The following is a 19,230-nucleotide window of genomic DNA, read 5'->3' as shown; positions in this document are numbered from 1 at the left end:
ATCATTCTCATGTTAACAATTTTTAGTACACTGATTTTTTTTAATTAACTTGCGTTTATTTTACTTGTGAGCTACTGGTAATACTTTTGATTTGTAGTGTGTACTATTCTCCCAGTAATATAATTACTTTTAAAATATTTAATGCCTTTTCTACTATTGGTTTTTCTCCCCTTATTTTTAAGTATAAAGGCTTTCATACTTTAAAAAAACAATAATAATTATATTATGACAATAATAACAGCAGCTGGCATTTATTGAGTGGTTATTATGTGCCAGGCACTGTTCTGTTCTGTACTGCTCTGTATGCTTTACTTCCATTAATTTGTTTAATTCTCACCACAGCCCTTTGAATTAGATACTATTATTCCCATATTACAAATGAGAAAATTGAGGCAATGAGAGGTTAGGTAACTTTTCGAAGTTCACATAACCGTATTGTTTTCTTTTAGGCACTTGTTGAGCAACTAGACGAAGAGAGAGAGAAGAGGTGGAAAGCTGAACAAGCTGAAAAGAAACTTATGGATTATATCGATGACCTACATCAACATGCAAATGAAAAAAAAGATATTCACAGCCTGGCTCTTCTGACTGCAGATAGGTAAGAGGGCAGGTCTGTAAACCTGAAGATAGGAATGCTGAGCTTGGAGCTGAAATACCTTAGTTTAAACTAGCTGTAGAATGATCGAAAAGAACACATGTGGCTTTAGTTTGAACTGAACTAATTTTATTTAAAGATTTAGTACTTTATTAGCTTTTGCATAAACGAAGAATTCAAGGTATTAATTTGAGCCCTCAAACTGGGAGGTGTCAGGTCAGGTTGAATATTAGGTGTTACAAGTGAAGAACGACAAGGGTCTCGAGCAGGGGTTGGCACACTTTCTGTAAAGGACAGGGGTTGGCACACTTTTTTTTAGACTTTCTGGGTCGTATTCAGTTTCTGTGTCGCATGTTCTCAACAATGAGCTTCAGTACGAGATACCCCGAGGTTCTTAATTCTAATGTTTTTATTCCATCTTACTCCATTTTCCATTTTATCTCTTTTTCTGTATCATGTTATCTAATACAGGAATGTCTTATTCCAATATGTTAGAGTACCAACCGGTTTTCTGAAATTATTCTTCTTCTGTTTCCTGTAGGTAATTATATCTGAAGTTATGCTTTTCCTGAAAAGGTTATAAGATTTTTTTGTAGAGCTCCTTTTGATTTTTATCTCTTCTTATCCTTGCATGAGTGCTAGGTTTCTAGACTTGGTATTTGCCAACAAATCGGGTTGGGGCATTGCTCTTGGTTCCGTTTCTTACGTGCTTATACAGTGGATAATTCCCTTTCTACAACTTTCGTTAAGTAGTAAGTTGATGTACAGGGCTCCCAGCCCAGGTCCTGGTTCTTTAGGTTTTGTGGTACTTTCTACCCCCACTGTCTGATTCTTTCATTCTCTGTACCTGTGGAGTATAAGGGAAGTTACAGTACCCAACTTGTGTTCTATGAAAACCTCCATAATTATTCAGGGCATGATACATTATTTTGTTACTAGTCAATCCACCACCACCCATCAATGTTTTGCCTTATTTGTTTTGAGAGTTGCTCTGATACAAGAAGATGCTGGACACAGGTAAAGGAACAGAATGAATCAATTAACAGTCCTCTGACTACCTCACAATAAACAGCACTCTTGTGTGCAGTGGGTACACAGGTAGCCAACATAGTTTAATGATAGACTTACAGAGGTTGTGTAACTGAGTCATGAACAGACGGTGGAAGTGAGAGGATGTATCTTCCCTTTTTTGGGGGGGGGGTTGATTTTTATCCAGAAAGGTGCTGGGCAAAGCCTGAGAGTTCTAAGAGCTGATTTTATTTTACTTTAATTCCACTTGCCTTATTATTGAAATTCCTCCCAGATTTTGGCATTATGTTTTCTCTTCTTTAGAGTTGTATGCATATGAATTTTTGCTGTGTTCTGTTTTATAGGTGTTATCTAGTGAAATATTAGAGGAAGCTGTCGGGGGCTCCTAGCCAGATTCCATTTAAATTGGAAGGCCGTGAGCACACTTCATCTGTATCCTTCCTTCCCCTCTCTGTTGTTGTGCCATGTTGTCCATGTAACGTAGTCATTGTTCTCTTGAAAATTCAGCTTCTATCTTTTCTGATTTTATTTTCATCTATATATGTGTTTGGGATTAGATCCTCACCAGTCTTCATATTCCGTCATGTGACTTTGTAGGGACTCTGTTCCTCGTACTTAATGCAGGGTCTGGCATCTGGGTACCACGCTGTGAGTATATATTATCTCAAAAAGTGAATCTTCTCTACTGTACTCTTAATACGTAACCTATAAGGTCCCAAATCTTTATGTGTCATCTAGACCTCCTTGATTCACAGATTGTTTGTTTAATTATGTACTAAAAATTTCTTGCCTAAATTGCCCATAAGTGTCTTATGAGCACACCCTCAGGTCAACTTACCCTGCTCCCCTGTTCTGTATTCCTTGTCCTAATAAATGGTTTCCATATAGTCAGCCACGAAAGCTAGAAATTTCAGAATAATTGTTTTGCTTCCTTCTTCTTTCTCTTTCTCATACCCCACAGCCAGTTGGGTACCTTCTTTATATATAGGTAAGATTTGTAGATATATACCTTCTTTATTCTACTTAAAAGGTGTTGAACTGTCTCCTCTATACCCAAACTGCTACATTAGTTTAGGCCCTTATCTTCGGCTTAGAGGATTGCTCTAATTCTACTGATCTGTAGCTTCTCTGCCCCATCCCACCATATGGTCCACAGAATAAAGTCCAATATTCTTTAATATAACATACCAAACTGAGTTGAGAGAGTAAACAAAGGAAGACCAGTTTGGAGACAACTCTCAAAGACAAGAGGAGAGATGGTAAGGACAAGAATTGGAGACATGACTGTAGTATAGAAGTTGATGGATGTACAGGGATTTTTTCCAATTATGGTTTGGAAATTGCAGTAGATACACATTGGAGTGGCCGCCTAGCTCAGAAATTCCTTCATGAGGCTGTGTCTTTGCTATTCCTAACCCTTTCCAAACACTAGACTTGTGTTCCTCATGAACTGCCTCTCTGCCTGTAATACTGGTTGGAAGGTGAGCACCTGACCCGAGCTGGGTGACCACATGCCTTAGCCCATGGCCACAGTAACTGGTGTGGTGAGTGGGCCTTTGAACCACACTGGAGTAATCAGAGCCTTTCCTGGAGCTCAGTTCTAAGTTAAGCTAGAGAAAAGTAGTCTTTTCTGTCTAGCTCCCACTGCTGTCAGAATGAGTCCAGAGATGTTTGTAGCCTTCCTGCTGTGCCCTGTGTATGTTAGAAAGTAGCCTGCAGTAGGAAAAACTGATCCAGCCTGTAGGAAATCAGAGACCTGATGGTGTCCGTGTGCTTGGTTTCAGTGCTCCCTCAGAATAATGCCATCCCAGCCTCTGAACTGGTTACATGGGTCAATAAGTTCTCCCTTTTTACTTAAAGTACTTAAGAGTTTCCAGTCAAAATCAAAAGGCTGTAAGGAGTACAAAGCTGGGACAGTCCTCAGTGTCTCGGGAAGATGCAGGGAAGTCACAGGTGACTTCGGGTACCTGCTCAGATACCACTTCTCTCACCATAGCTTTGTAAATGCATCTGTGTCCCCTCTGCTAGATACTGAGCACTCGAAGGCCAGGCTGTATCTTTTTCCTCTTGCTTCTAAGCCCATTCCTAGCACAATGCTGAAACAAATAAGGTGTCTTGTAAAGTTTCATCTTGAATAGTAAAGTTCACGTAAGATGAAGTTTCACCAATTTATGTAAAATGCTTTCCTTCTTGGGAAAATGCTAGTTTCAGGGATGGGGAAAGGGTATACTGTCTTTCAGCCATTTTTTATCCAATGAGAATTTGAAACATGCTTCACATCTTTCTCTCAACCGTAACCTTTGAGTACAATTTTTATTCTTTTATATGTGTCATATCCTTAAAGCCACATTTGATTTATGCTTTAGGCTAAAGGAAATTATTTTTAAAGAGAGAAATTCCAAACTACAACTTGAAATCATGGTTCACAGACTTCAAAATGAAATTAAAAAACTCACCATTGAATTAATTAAAGCAAGAGACCAACAAGAGGATCACATTAGACACTTAAGGACCCTGGAAAAGGCCTTAGAGAAAATGGAGAAGCAAAAAGGGCAGCATCAAGCAGCGCAGGTACTTCCGCGGTTTAGTCTCTCGGTCCCTGGACGTAGCACACTCACAGCTTCTGTCCTGAGGCAAATTAGGTCATTACGTAGTGAGCGTAAAAGATGTGAGGCTATATGCGAAAACTAATTTAAATGTACCAATAATTTAACCTGTGGCCATCATTTCTTGAATTAAGGGTACCAGCATTCACAAAGCAATTATAAAAAGGGTTGGTGGAAATATTTGCAGGTTGTTAGGCTTGTGTCTTGCAAGAGCCAGATTTGAAAAGTCTCTTCAGGGTGCTTGAAGGCCTTCATATTCATGCTTTCTGAAGGGAAATTTTCATGAAGGTCTGTAGTGCAAATGAGCAGTTGTTAGTGTGAATGTGTTTGCTGCTTCCAAGATTACGCTTTATGTGGCAATAGCGTTATTAATTGAATAAATTTTGAGAATCAATGTAGTCACTAGGTCCTGTTACTTAGAAGGCACTTCTTCTTTGAGGAACTAACCTTAAAGTAGAAACAGAGGGGCTTATTGTCTAAGTACTGTAATTGTGTGTATTTTATTCAGATGCGACTTATCCAAGAGGTGGAGCTCAAAGCTGCAGCTGCTGATAGAGAAATAAACTTACTTAGAACTTCTCTTCATCAAGAAAAGGAGCAGGTCCAGCAACTTCATGAACTTCTCGCACTGAAAGAACAAGAACACAGGTAAATGAAATAGTGCGTATCAGGAAGATACGGACATTTACAACTAGGAAAAGTTACTCGGTTCTCCTCCCACCCCCGCCAGTCCTAGCCGGTGACTGAGCAGTGGTGGAGTCCGACAGAATTAGCTCATGGAAAATGGCATGTTTATGTAGGCATCAGAATCAGGCTGACAGTAAGAACTAGTAGCTTAAAAACAAATCAGTGACTATTGAGGTTGCGGTGTGGGCTTGTAACCATGAAGCTTAGTTTGCATTTCTCTAAGCCCAACCAAAAGTCAGTCATGTAGTGAAGAGAAAACTGCTTTGATTGACTTCCAAGAAACTACTTGTTAAATTATCAGTATTCTTTATTCCTTTGAAGCAGGGTTCAACAAACTTTTTCTGTGAAGGTCTAGATGGAAATTATTTCAGGCTTTGCAGGTCATGCCTTTATAGCACAGAAGTAGCCATAGACAGAACATAATGAATGGGTGTGGCTGTGTTCCAATAAAAGTTTATTTCCCCAGAAGAAGGGCAGCAGGCCAGACTTGGCTCAAGGGCTGTGGCTTGCCAACACCTGCTTTTTGGAGTCCACAGTAGCCTGAACACTTTCAGCTAGTTATCTGCTAACTACCCTACCAGTTGAATTGTATGATTGCCATGGGTTAATTGTGTTTGTTCTCAGACCTGTTTTGTTTTTGTCCTTACATAAATTAAATTTTAACGTATAAATTAAATTTTGATGCTCTGAGGGAAATCGTTTGTCGTCATATGTGTGGGCAGGACAATTGTAAAAGATTGGGGGGGAATAATCGCAAAAATATAAAAATTGACACTTAGTTTCCTTTTCATCTTTTAACTTATTCTAGTTTAAAGAAACCAAAACTGATTTCAGAAATAATGGGTTTTGTATTATGGGTTTGATTTATTCAAGAAAAAAGAGCACAGAACTCTAAAGAATGAACTCACATTTAAATAAAAAACTGGCCCTGTGTCAAAAGATTGGTGAACAGTTTCCTACCATAACTGATGTTTTCAGTTAATCAATCACCAGTACCAGTCAGACTGTATTGATTGTATGTCAAAGACTCAACCAAAGTAGAAGATGCGCGAGGCAGAACCTGACTTCTGCGAATGTACCTGAAGAATTTTAGAAGCCATGGAATGATTCTAAACTATCTCAGTGAAGTTAAGATTTGGCATACTCCTTTATCCCCATCACCACTGAATACATAATCAAATAACACTCATATTTTTTCTGTATCTACCATCCTATCCCTAATTTTCCATGTTTGAAAGTGAGGAAATGATCTTTTACAATAGGGAATATAAAATACTTAATAACTATTTAAAGACCTTTAAAGTTTTCCTTTCCAGGTTAACAGCATCCTATGATTTTTTTTCTTTGTTTTTCATTCCAGGAAAGACCTTGAAACAAGGGAGTTTTTCACTGAAGCGGAATTCCAGGAAGCCTTAGCCAAAGAAATTGCTAAAGAAGAGAGAAAGCATGAGCAAGTTATACAAGAATACCAAAACAAAATTGATGCGTTAAACCAACAGTATCTGGATTTAGAAAATGAATTCCGTATTGCTTTAACTGTTGAAGCCAGAAGATTTAAAGATGTAAGAATTGGCATCTAGCTTTTTATTGAAAACAGAATCAGCAAGATATGGTGTGATAAGAGGACTCTACATGTTAGAATTCTAGCTCTGTTTGCATGTTAACCATATGATCTTAGCAAATTATTTAAAATCTTAGAGCCTTATTTCTTCCCGTAAATAATAGCTAATCATCAGTGCTGTTGCCAAAGCTAAGTGAGATTGTAAATGGTCAAGTAAAAAGAGCACTCGAATAGGAATTGAGAGACCTGAATTCTCTCCTATTATTATAGAGCACGGATTGGCAAGCTAACGTCTCTGGGTTATATTTGGCCCACTGCCTGTTTTTGTAAATAAAGTTTTATTAGAACAGATCCATGCTCACTTGTTTATATAGTTAGTATCTGTGGCTGCTTTTGTGTTACAACAGCAGGGTTGAGTACTTACAACACAAACACACATGGCAAAGCCAGTTATGTGTGAATCTTATCCTTTTGCTAAAACTCTGATTCTAAAAATGAAAGAAGTAAAGCTGTTTCCAGAAACAGATATTTTCTGAATATTTGGAGAACTGCTATTTATAATGCAATTTTGAAATATAGGTTAAAGATGGTTTTGAAAATGTTGCAACTGAATTAGCAAAGAGCAAGCATGCTCTTGTTTGGGCTCAACGAAAAGAAAATGAATCTTGCTCTTTAATTAAAGATCTGACCTGTATGGTGAAGGAGCAAAAGACAAAACTTGCAGAAGTTTCCAAGTTGAAACAGGAAACAGCAACAAATTTACAGGTAAGACATTGTAACGTTCTATTTCCTTTAAAATTTTTTTGAATCAGTTTCTCAAGTATATGGTGATGATTCTAGGAAGTACATAATTATGAACTTTCAGATAATACTAATTATATGTTTTTACATCTGTGAAAAGTAATAGAACTAGGATTTTCACAGATTGCATTACTTACACTAAAATAGTATTTAAGTAAAATAGGTAAACTGCTAAATGGGAATTAATTTAAGAAGCATGCTAAGTAAATATGTACCAGTTCTATAGTGATACAGATGGTTGAAGTTTGGAAAATACCACATAAATTGTTGATATATTAGCTTTATGGTGGGATTGTTTTTACATATACCCAACTATAATCATTGTTAAATTACTTTATTTCTGTTGTCTCAATTTTAAATGTTAGTGGTATTTTGCCCGAAAGGACTCACTTTCTGAAAGTGACCTTTAGACTGCTGATGTAAATACTTGGTAAGAAATTTTGAGTATTACATGTATAGTTATTCTTTTAAGATAATAAATAAAGTTCAGAGTGTTTAAAGCAGTAGCCTCTTTAAATTTGACTTACTTCATGACCTATAATTAAAACATTGTCTAATGTAAAATTTAGGAACATTTACTTTGTATTTGCTTAAATAGCATGCTTTCTCATTATAAAATGTAAAAATAAAATAAAGAAGCACTTAAATATAATAGTTTGCTTTCTTTCCCGATGTTTTTCGGGGGCACAGAATCAAATCAACACACTTGAAATTTTGATTGAAGACGACAAGCAGAAGAGCATTCAAATCGAACTTCTCAAGCATGAAAAAATGCAGCTTATTGCCGAGCTCGCAGCCAAGGAGTCACTGATCTATGGTTTAAGGACAGAAAGAAAAGTGTGGGGACATGAGTTGGCACAACAGGGTAAAACTCTCAAATTTTCAAAGGGAAAAAAATGCCGCATTCTGCTAATCCAGCAAAGCTGGGTATTAGAGAGGAAGGGCTTAACTCTGCCTGCACACTCCAAGAGAGAAGGCAGCACTTCAGGTGGAGGAGTAAGTAGTCGTTTGCCAGCCAAACAGGAATGAGATTACACTTAGGAAAAGGGAAATAGTTACTCCACCTGTTAGAAAGTTATAGTGCTGATTTTTTTTTGGTTTTGTGGGTTTTCTTCCCTCTTTGATTTGGTCACTTTTCTGAACAGGTGTACCTCTGCAATGCTACAACTGAAGAAATCTTTGAAAGTAATTCTTTCTTACCTAGTGATTTTAAATTATTTGTGCAGTATGCAGATTTCATTTTTTTTTTCCTAAAAATGTTGGTAACATTTATCCTGTCTTGCATGGAGAAATGTGAAATAGTGTATGAATGGAAACCACGTCAGGTTTAGGTCAACTTACCCTCAGTCTCATTCCCTTTCCAGTCACCATAAAGCAAGAGACGTACACCATTCTAAGGCCTATCGTAGAGACTTGACAAATTCTGAATAGCTGGATGTTGACCTAAATGGAACATTGCGCGTTTGTCTGTTCCACGTAGGAATGTTTAATATGATTTTGTTTGTTTGGATGGCATAACATGACCCATTAAACGTCGTGTCTGAGTTACTTGTTCGTGTTGTAGTTTTAGGTTCTCAAATAGCCACAGCTGTTTAAAAGGCCTTTTTTGTTCTCACCCGCTTTCCTCTTCATGTTGTGCTATTATACATTTGGTTCTTGATTCCGTTTTTGCTGTATGATACATGGTACAATTAGATGTTCATAAAATAGAAACCCTCCAGGGTATTTTTAAGTTTGTTACTGACAATGTTTGTTTCTTAGGATCTTCTCTAGCACAACACCACGGAAAACTGGAGGCTCAGATTGAAAGTTTATGTAGAGAGAATGAATCTCTGCGAAAAGCAGGTGAACGGGATAACGATGCATTAAAAATTAAGTGCAAAATCATAGACGACCAAACTGAAACCATTGGGAAATTGAAAGAAGTAAGTTTGACATTTTATTTTAGGAAAAGATCATATGGCAGGTTTGAAAACCTGTAGATCAAAGTATCTAATATTTGTCTCAATGAATCCCAACTGTGTGAAATTGAAGATAGATTATCATGTGTTTCTTTTATAATGTTTGCTTCTGTGCTTTTAAAAATGATACATGACATTTATTAATTAACTTGAAACTACTTTTACCTCCAAATGGTATGGACAACGTTATTATGGCCCTTTGAAATAATTAGAAATAGTGTCCATAAAGAGTTAGGAATACCAAGAAAATTAACATTTTATTTAAACTTTGCATTGTTTAGTATCTTCCAGTATTGGTAAGTCACTTCTTGAAATTATGACAGAACTTGCCATCCTATACTTTAAAGTGTATGAATAGAGTGTAAAAGATTCATGCTTGTTCCCATGGGAAACCGTTCTACCCTCTTCAGTATGGCCCATCTTAAGGGAGAATTCTAATAGGATCATTTGTTTCAAAGTATTTTATATGAAAATTTCCAGAAAGTCAGCTTGAACAGTGAATCAAATTTGAACTTCAAAAAAAATTTTTAGAGATGATCTCTACGGTGTAAGAATAACTGAGAAAAGGGTTTTTAAGGAACTGCTAAATGGGATTATCCCCCATAAAGTTAGGAACTCACTCTTTAGAGGGTTCATAACTTCCTGTGATTTGGTTGTTTTTCCCTTAGTCATTTTTAAGAAACTCCTAGAGAACTTCATCGAGTACAGAAAACAAAGAAACATATTTATTACCACGTTGCTATGTTCATAGCTAGATTTTAGGCTATGAATGCATGAACTATGTTACCCTACACAATTATATTGGTATTTATGCAACCGAAATTTTGGTTTCATGATATCCAAAATTTCAACTATATCTCATACATACCAAGCTACATTGAAAATTATTGAAATTTTTTAGCAGTAAGCCTTTTTTATTGTTTTAAAAATCTGTGCTTTGGTGTAACACTTGTGTCTGGCGTAACTACTCCCACAGTAGGACTACCGCCTTCTTAACAGTGTCAGCAGCGCTTTGGAAGGAAACGACCAGTAATGAATGTCCTAATAGAGACAAGAAACAGATCGGATTAGATATTTGGTTAAAAAAAAGTTTTCAGATTTTCAACTCAACAGTTTTCACAATTTAGTGCATTTCCTTTAAAGAACATTGTATCAGCCTCAAAGATAAGAGCACTAATGGTGCGTTCCAGCGAATCACAGAACGTAGAGATAGCTAGGCATAATTTCTTTTACCAGTAAATTCATCATACCCAGTAACTTGAAGGGATAATGATGTAATCTGCAAAATTTAGAGTTTGATCTTTTTCAATTAAGTAGCTCCTGTACAGTTAGCTTCTGACTGGAAATCAGAAACAATTTTTTTGAGATTCTGTTTCCTCCCATGTATTGTTTTTTTGGTACTTTCACAAGACTCTGATGCTGCAGTGTTACTTTTTATTAAGAGGGTTATTTCTTAAGAATCTTCTATAGCTTTTGTGAATTCCTGGTATGTGTCAAGACTGCCCACCCTTAAATACTTAAGAGTATTTAAGCTCTTAAGTAGGAGAGCTGTAGGAAGAAAATAAACCATTCATGACTTTTATGCAGAAAGTTGGTCAAGACTAGAAGACTGCCTGTTACCTTTACTTAGAATTTTTAGATAGTAACACACTGAGGAATTGAACCACACTTTTTTAAACACATGTGAATCCATACCTAAATTAGCCTTGTTCAGTATGTATTTGTTTGCCTCCATCTGTTGTTTAACAAAAGGGGAAAAAAGGCAAAGTGGGGCAGAGAACACAGGGTAAAAACAAGAACTACCACTTTCATCCTTTCTCACGGGCGGAGACTGAGGTCAGTAGTTGGTGTTCCAGCAGGGCTGTTCCAGCGTCCAGGCACGCCCCCTTCGAGCAAGCGAACGTTCATTGGAATCAGTACTTCATATGAGGCCTGATACCGGCCAACATTTAACAGTGCCTGAGGTAGTTTTGATCTTTCTCATCATCTTCTGATTTGCAGTTTGCAAACAGAGGATGAAGTGTGACTCGCAATACAGAAGATACTAAAAGGAAATTTTAGGGGATGTAGAGCCTGTTTTTATGTGACGTTTTAATAGTCATGAAGTCATACTTTTTTTTAAAGTATTTGCTTATCCTAATGCAGGAAACACTTCTGTTTAGCACAGCAGAAATCGCAGTCTAATTTGGTCGTACATACACAGTGAGCATCCGCCTTTTCTATATTGCTATCAGCCGCCAGCTAGAGTTTTCCTGTTACTTACTGTCTTGAAAACAGATCTTTTCAAATGCAAATTTATGCTCATTGAAATTTCCATTGTTCTGCTTTCTTTTCCATCCCTTGTATGCCCTCTGTGTGATTGATAATTACTAACTTAATGAAATAATAAGTGTAAATAGTTCATCTTTCTTAATTGCAATTAAAACAAAGTAGTAGTGCTATTCTTTATTGATTGTGATTTTTTAAATTTTCTGTAAATCTTTTCCAAAATATTCATTGAGTATTCAGTTCATTTTTTAATCTGTAGTTTTTCTAATAATTTTAAACCATATTGAATTAGGAAATGAGACATTCAGGATTAATAAATACTGATTATTTTTCTTGAAGTGTTTACAGGAAAGAGAAGAAGAAATCAAAATATTGCAAGAAAAGATCACTGAAATACAAAAATGTACTCAAGAACAACTTGATGAAAAATCTTCACAACTAGATGATATAATTGAGAAACTAGAAAGACACAATGAAAGAAAAGAAAAACTAAAACAGCAGTTGAAGGTGAAGGAATTAGAGCTTGAAGAAATTAGGAAAGCTTACAGGTATTATCCAGTATTCCCTGTTGAGAAATAAAATGTGGCTTAATAATCTCATATAACCAATTTTAATTGTTTAATTATTTCTTCTCATATTAGTACACTTAATCAGAAGTGGCACGATAAAGGAGAACTTCTCTGTCATCTCGAAATGCAAGTAAAAGAAGCCAAAGAAAATTTTGAAAACCAAGAAAGGAAACTGAAAGCAGAAAGAGACAAAAGTATTGAACTGCAAAAGTAAGCGTTAAGTCCTAAAGTGTGTGGGGTATCGGCACACAGGAGCCTGAACTGAGACGGGTGAGATGCAGAGAGAGAGGGGGGTGGATAAAAACATTCTGAGTTCAGTTATTTGCCGTGTACTTTATTTCCATTCCATCCATAAAATAAAGATAGTTCCCACTTTAATGTTTGATGTGAGGTTTAAACTTTGTGTATTTGTGTACTGATGTATATATATATGGTGTGTATGAGTTCTTTAGTATGTAAGCAGTGCCTGACACATAGTAATTACTCTATGAATATTTTGTTTTTATTACTGTGATTATTTCCAAACTCTGAGTGAAAGCAGCTAGTGATATTTTGGGCTGTTGCATGTGGAGTTTGGAGGAGGGGAAGTCACCGGAGTACCAGGGCAGTGAGCGCCGGAGGACACTACCCGAGATCTAGGAGGGAGCTGTGAGCCTGCACAAGCTAAGATGAGAGCTGACTTTAAAGAAGGGAAAGAAAATGTGTACATGGGTGCCATTGTTGTGTGGACTGTGTAAAATACTCCAGAGGAAATGAGGGTTTTACCTGGTGAACTATGTGATTAGACTTGTTAGAATAATTTACAGCGTTGACTGCCTTGAGAAATAAAACCACTGCCATGGTCTAATGACCAGCTCTCATCTATACAAAATGGCATAGGTAAGGTGGCACATGGATCGCCCAGAAAGCTCATGTAGGTTCCCATTACATTAAATCTAATAGAACCTGGAAATTTGATTGTTTGTGTTGTAACTCAGAGTAAAGGCAAAACAATTACTACACGTTCCAGAAAGGCTTGATCGCTAACACAGTCACTCCTTTGCTCATGGGCCGGGTTCCGCTTTTCTTTTTCAGCCAGGCGCTCGGATAGGGACCTTGGCTTGGAGCTCATTGCAGTTTCTCTCCAGCTGGTCACAGCTGTGCAATTTGGAGTCCTTTAGACCCTAAAGACACAGTCATTTCATAGAATTAGCAACTCCTAAAGTTAGTAACAATCATAAAGCCTAACAATTCTAGACTCTTGCATCGCATCGTTTATCCTGCCATTAATAGCAAAATGGTAGAAGGCCTGATTCTATACATTAATGCCTCTGTGACTAAGATTGGTATATATGATTTTTAATTTAATGAAATTTTAATAAAATAGATAAATTACTATTCATAAAAACATTTTGTTTGCATAGCTTTTTACAAAGTATAAATTGACTTTTTTCTTACATCTTATTTTGAACCCAGCAATAATTCTGTGGGTTGGCCAAACAGGCAGGATTATCCTGTTTTAGGGCAAACAGACATTTATCACAGTAGTCACGTGGCCACCAAGTGTTGCAACTGGGAATAAAAGATAGGCTTTTGATTCATGGTCCTGATATTCAGTCCACTGTTGCAATGGGCTGTGCCAAAACCAGGGAATTTGTTCATTATGGATTTAATATTTTTAATAGAATTATTCATATTTAATATAAAGGAATGGGTATTTTCCCTCTGAGCAACTTTTAGCACAAAAATTTTGTGAATACTGTTTATAATTTGTTTATTAACATAGGGTTTTATCTGTTAAGCATTAACATAGGGAAGTCAGACATACATGTTTATAAACTTGAAAGCTACAAACTTACCAAATTATCACACTGTTAATATGTGGGGAAAAAAGGTTGATGGTAGCAGCTGTGAAGGTGCTTGTTTATAAGCCACATCCTTAGACTCAAAATAAACGAGAACCATGCGCTCCGACCTTCAGAGGCTAAAAGTGTAACAAACTTCCATTGATGTTACCCTGTTCTATTCTGTTACTGACAGATTCTGTTGGATGATGAACGGCTTGTATCTTTAGTTACTCAAGATGCCCCTTTGCTATTTCATGGAGTTACGCTCCCGTTAAACTCTGAATGTAAGATCTGCCATCGAGGAGGACAAAACATTCTAATTTTTATGCACACAGATAGATATGTGGGTTTTGCTTTGTTTTTAAGGGATGCGGTGGAAAAGCTTCACAATATGGATCATGTCTTTAAAAAACAAGTCGATGCAATTGTTGAAGCCCATCAAGCTGAAATCATACAGCTGGCAAGTGAAAAGCAGAAATGTATTGATTCTGCAAATTTAAAGGTACTGTAGGTAAAATTCACTTTGATAATCTGTATTAAATTGTTATAGCTAAGTAAATTGGATCTTTGACAATTATAAAGAGAAAAGGCAGCATGATTTAATGACCAGATAGATATGAAGAATATTGCCAATACAGTCATGAAGCCAGGCCAAAATGTTGGTAATATTTATATTAGTTGTAGAATATAATTATAATGAACCAAGATTGTAAGTTTGATCCTGATGTGTACCTGCTCCGTGAATCTGGATCACGATTGCTGTATCCCTAATCCATTTCAGCTGGAAGCCCCTTTAGCTACACATAGGCAGGATGAGAAGGTGAATTTATTAAATACAGTCCATCACCATCTTGCACAAGCTCTAAAGGGATGTTTTATTATTACTAGGGTTCAAACCTATCAAGTTTTTCATTTTAGTACCATTTTGACAAAGGAATGGGTTTAGGGTGATACCAAATCCGAGGCAAGCATCCGAATTACCTGTGGAGCTTTTTAATGATACCCAGGCATGAATTTCCCCGTCAGACTTCGGTTCACTAAGTCTGGGATAAGACCCAGGTGTTTTTAAACCTCAGCAGGTGATTCCGATGTGACCCCTCTGTTGAGAACCACTAGATGAGGACACAGAGGCGACAGTTATGAATTTCCATTTTTCCCTGATTTTGAAGTGGTAATAAGAAACAGGTATCTTTAATACTGGAGAGTCAGAAATCAGCGACTTCCAGTTGGAGAAGAAAAGAGTTCAACAGTGGAAAAGGAAAGGAATACTTCATATATTATAGTCAAGGTCGTGTGATTAAGTGGCATTTCTGTCAGGAGTCTGTGTGACCAGAAAGGGAATGAGGTCTTTGGAAATAATCACAATGAATAAGGAAGTATAACTTGGTCAGAATTAGTCCTTTATTTCATTTCAAGTCGACAGATGTTTCAGATGTTTTATTTAAAATCTACTAAAAATAAAATAAATAAAATAAAATCTACTGCATGTTTAACAAGAGTACGTTAGGTATTACTAAATAAAGTATAACATTGGGCCTTTAGCTGAAAGGAAAATACTGTGTATGATTTTTGGACATCGTGCCAGTACAGTGAAATATCAAAGGGATGTGTCTGTGACAGAAATGGTACCAAAGCTTTATAATCATGAAAAAGCTTGTAAGGCATCACACACGTGATCATTTAAATTAGAACTGTTAGTTTTCTAGGAAAAAAAAAAGGAAAACTGTATTAGAGATAAAGAAGAGAGAAGTAAACACAAAAGGACGGTCATGCTGGCAGTACTGGCGTGTAGTATCATGGGAGAGAGAGTTTCAAGCAGAAATTAATAGTATCAAATACAGAAAATCCTGAGAGAATGTAGGTTAACAGTAAATCATAAAATGATGTCTCAAAAAGATGGTCGTGTATAACCACCAAGCAGCAATTTTACAAATGCAATGGGAGCTAAATTCGAGTTTCTTTGGGAAGGGAGGTTATTTCAGTTTTGAAAGTTTGCAGAGAACTGGTGTTTAAGTTGAACTCTTGATTCAACATTCATAAGCAGATAGGACAGTGAAAAGATTTGATCAGAAGACTGGCTTTCATCCAAGTGTGCTACCGAGAAGCTGCACAACGCTGAACAAATTTTCTAAGCTATAAAATAGAGTTAAAATATATTACCATGTGTTTATCACGAGACCCTGTGAGAAATAGACAATATATATGCAGGTACTTTGTTTACAGTATAAACATTATTTTCCCTATTAGCATTTGAACAAGTGAACATTTTACTAACCTTGTTGCTTTAAATGAGCATCACAAATTACAAAATGTATAAGAATAAATTTTTTACTTTTTTCTTTCACAGATGCATTTTTATAATATATTTTCGTTAAGAAATTTAAATGTTGTAAAATGTATATGTTGATTTAGGTTCATCGGGTTGAAGAAGAAATGCGTGAACTTCTGCAAGAAACATGCAAGAACAAAAAAGCAATGGAAGAAAAAATTAAGCAACTTGCTTTTGCTCTAAATCGAATTCAGCAAGAAATGTGATGGTTCTGAGAACAAATTTAATTGAAATGGACCAGCAGACCTATTGTAAAAATGATTAAATATTGTAATAGTAGTAACTGCTATGACTTTGAAATGTCTCTTTCTACACATTTCATTTTGATTATATTTTAAAAGACTTTTGATCAAGTATTTATTAATTGTATATGTAGGGTCTTTTTATAATAAATTGTTGATAATTATGTGTATTAGAAAAACCTATCAAAATAACTAGACTTAAAACACTTTCTTGTTTCTGTGCTATACATTGTTTGGTAATTACACATATGCCTACTAATATGTAAGTGAAAATTAAGATTAGTATTTTGACTGTATGAGGGGAAGTATCTTAATATTGTTGTTACTTTAGTGTGTTTATGAACTGATTATATTTATTGCTTGTCCTTTAGTTGATTTAGCTCCATTCTTTTAAAGTGCTCATAAGTGTAGCCAAAAAATATTTTAAATCTGTGTAAGATGTGGTGTTTTTACGAACGCATATGTATGCATCTCCACATCACTCAAAATGACCCCTTTTTATATAATGCATCTGACTCTTTCATTAAAGAATACATTTAAGGTTTTATAAACATTGTCTGTTCCTCAAGAGGAACACTGCTGTTCCACCCTCATTCTATCATTTTCCTTTTTAATCACTGTATGAAGAGAATTATTATTTTTCAACTGGAAACAGTTTCATTTCATATCGATTCATTTATTAGTTTCACTTTTGTCACCTCTTATGTTCTGTGTATGCAGAACAAAAGTCTAAATACTATTCTCCACTATTTCTAAAAGAGAATATAATACTACATTTTTAACTAATAGCTAGTGAGCTAAGTTTTAAAAATTAAATGGAAGCAGAAAAAAATGTAAAGAGAGGACCCATTTCATTATAGGCAAGATTTGTACTGAAATCTGTGGGACATCATGCATTTCAGCGTATGTAATGGGGGCACGTGGGGGGGGGAGGACATAAGAAACACTGGGGAAAATAATAGCTGAAAACTTCCTAAATCTGACGAAAAAGATTAACCTGCAGATTCAAGACCTTCAGTAAAACCCAGGAAAAACACAAAGGGACCCACACCTAGACACTGTATAGTCAAACCGTTGGGAAAATCTTGAAAGCAGCAAGAAAATGATTTATCTCATATGAAGGAACAATATAGTTAACAGTTGACTTCTCATCAGAAGCAACGGAGGCCGGGAGGCACTGAAGGGCGTATTTGAGGCACAGGAAGAAAAGGAACTGTGTCAAGAGTTCTACATCCAACAAAATTACCCTTCAAAATAAGTGCAAAATAAAGGAGACTAGAAGCAGTGGATTTACATACAAAGTGCTCAAAAAAAAAAAATCAGCCAAGACTCTTACATTGAGCAAAACTATCTGTCAAACATGAAGCCAAAAATAAAGTCATTACCAGATAACATCTGAGAAAATGTGTTGCTACCAGGTCCACCTTAACAACAAACGCTGAAGGAAATTCTTAAGGCTTCAGGTCCTTTCAGAAAGTGACCCTAGAGAGTAATTAGAATACACATTAGGAAAAAAAAAACTGGTAAACGTAATTATACAAAAGGAATATAAAGGTGTATTTTCCTTTCATCCCTCAACTAATTACAAAAGGAAATATATAAAATAATGTGTTTATAATTGTATTATTAGGAGTAAAACTTAACATTTCTTAACATCAGCATAAAGGAGGGTGGAAGCAATGCTGTTTTTAAACAAGGAACTAACAGGACATAGTAACTTGAAATCATAGAAACAAATAGCAACAAGAAATGGTAAATATGAAGTTGTATTAAATTAAGTTGTATAAAAAAACTATAAAAACAGTTGCATTTATAACATGTAACGCATAACAGCACAAAAAAAGGAACTAGAGCTATATAGGAGAAACATTTTTATGTCATTGAAATTGAGTTAGTATAAATCTGTTGTATATTCTGATAAGGTGTCTATCAAAAGCCCTTGTGAAGCCACTAAAGAAATAACTTCAAAATAGATAACAAAAACCAAAATTGGTTAAGGGAATTGAAATGTTATACTAGGAAATATTTGTGCAATACAAAAAGGAAAGGAAAAGCAAACCAATAAAAGTATAAAGCAATTTTTAAAAGCAAAAAAAGACATGACGGAGGAAACCAGGTTTAATGGCAGAAATAAATTAGGCTATCAGGTGTAATTCAACTATAGCGATAATTACGTTAAGTGTGACTGGATTCGATGATCCAATCAAAAGGCAAGAACAGATAAGAAAACAAGAGCCAACTATATGTTGCCTACGAGAGACACTTTCAAATATGCAAATAGGTTGAAAGTAAAAGGATGGAGAAAGATATACATAAATAGCAACCATGAGAAAGCTGGAGTGGCTATACTAGTATCAGACAAAATAGACTTTATTACAAAAATTGGACTAGAGGAAAAGATTGTATAATGATAAGATGTCAGTACAATTGTCAGAAATATAATTATTAACATGGATGTACCTACAACATAATCCCAAAATGCATAAAGCAAAACTGATAGACTTGAAGGGAGAAAAAGGTTATTAAACTGTAATAGAGAATTCAATACTCTGCTTTCAATAATGGATAGGACGATGAGGCAGAAGATGAACAAGGAAATACATTTCAACAACACTGTAAGCCAGCGAGGCATGGTGGACACCTAGCTACATAGAACACTTTCAACAACAGCAGAATCTCAACATTCTTTCCAGGTATGCATAGAGCATTCTGCAGGACAGATCAGATGCAAGGCCACAAAGCAAGCCCCAGTGGAT

The 19,230-nt window shown here is 35.9% G+C and overlaps 1 protein-coding gene across 2 annotated transcripts in view; it reads left to right on the top strand.

The window, feature by feature from the left end:
- Positions 1-16,515, top strand: part of LRRCC1 (leucine rich repeat and coiled-coil centrosomal protein 1) — a 29,438-nt gene extending 12,923 nt beyond the window's left edge. For both annotated transcript variants that reach the window (XM_006202365.4, XM_031692315.2), the window contains 11 exons: positions 450-598; positions 3,991-4,195; positions 4,739-4,878; positions 6,278-6,479; positions 7,058-7,243; positions 7,970-8,144; positions 9,041-9,204; positions 11,848-12,056; positions 12,150-12,287; positions 14,270-14,405; positions 16,316-16,515. In XM_006202365.4, coding sequence (XP_006202427.2) covers positions 450-598; positions 3,991-4,195; positions 4,739-4,878; positions 6,278-6,479; positions 7,058-7,243; positions 7,970-8,144; positions 9,041-9,204; positions 11,848-12,056; positions 12,150-12,287; positions 14,270-14,405; positions 16,316-16,438 — 1,827 coding nt within the window. In that variant the 3' untranslated portion in view covers positions 16,439-16,515. The remainder of the gene's footprint in view (positions 1-449; positions 599-3,990; positions 4,196-4,738; positions 4,879-6,277; positions 6,480-7,057; positions 7,244-7,969; positions 8,145-9,040; positions 9,205-11,847; positions 12,057-12,149; positions 12,288-14,269; positions 14,406-16,315) is intronic.
- Positions 16,516-19,230: the final 2,715 nt, after the last annotated feature.

This window comes from Vicugna pacos, chromosome 29 (assembly GCF_048564905.1).
Source record: "Vicugna pacos chromosome 29, VicPac4, whole genome shotgun sequence".
Classification (NCBI taxonomy): Eukaryota; Metazoa; Chordata; class Mammalia; order Artiodactyla; family Camelidae; genus Vicugna; species Vicugna pacos.
Note: the sequence above shows the minus strand (reverse complement) of the source record. Positions and strands in the feature narration are given on the sequence as shown.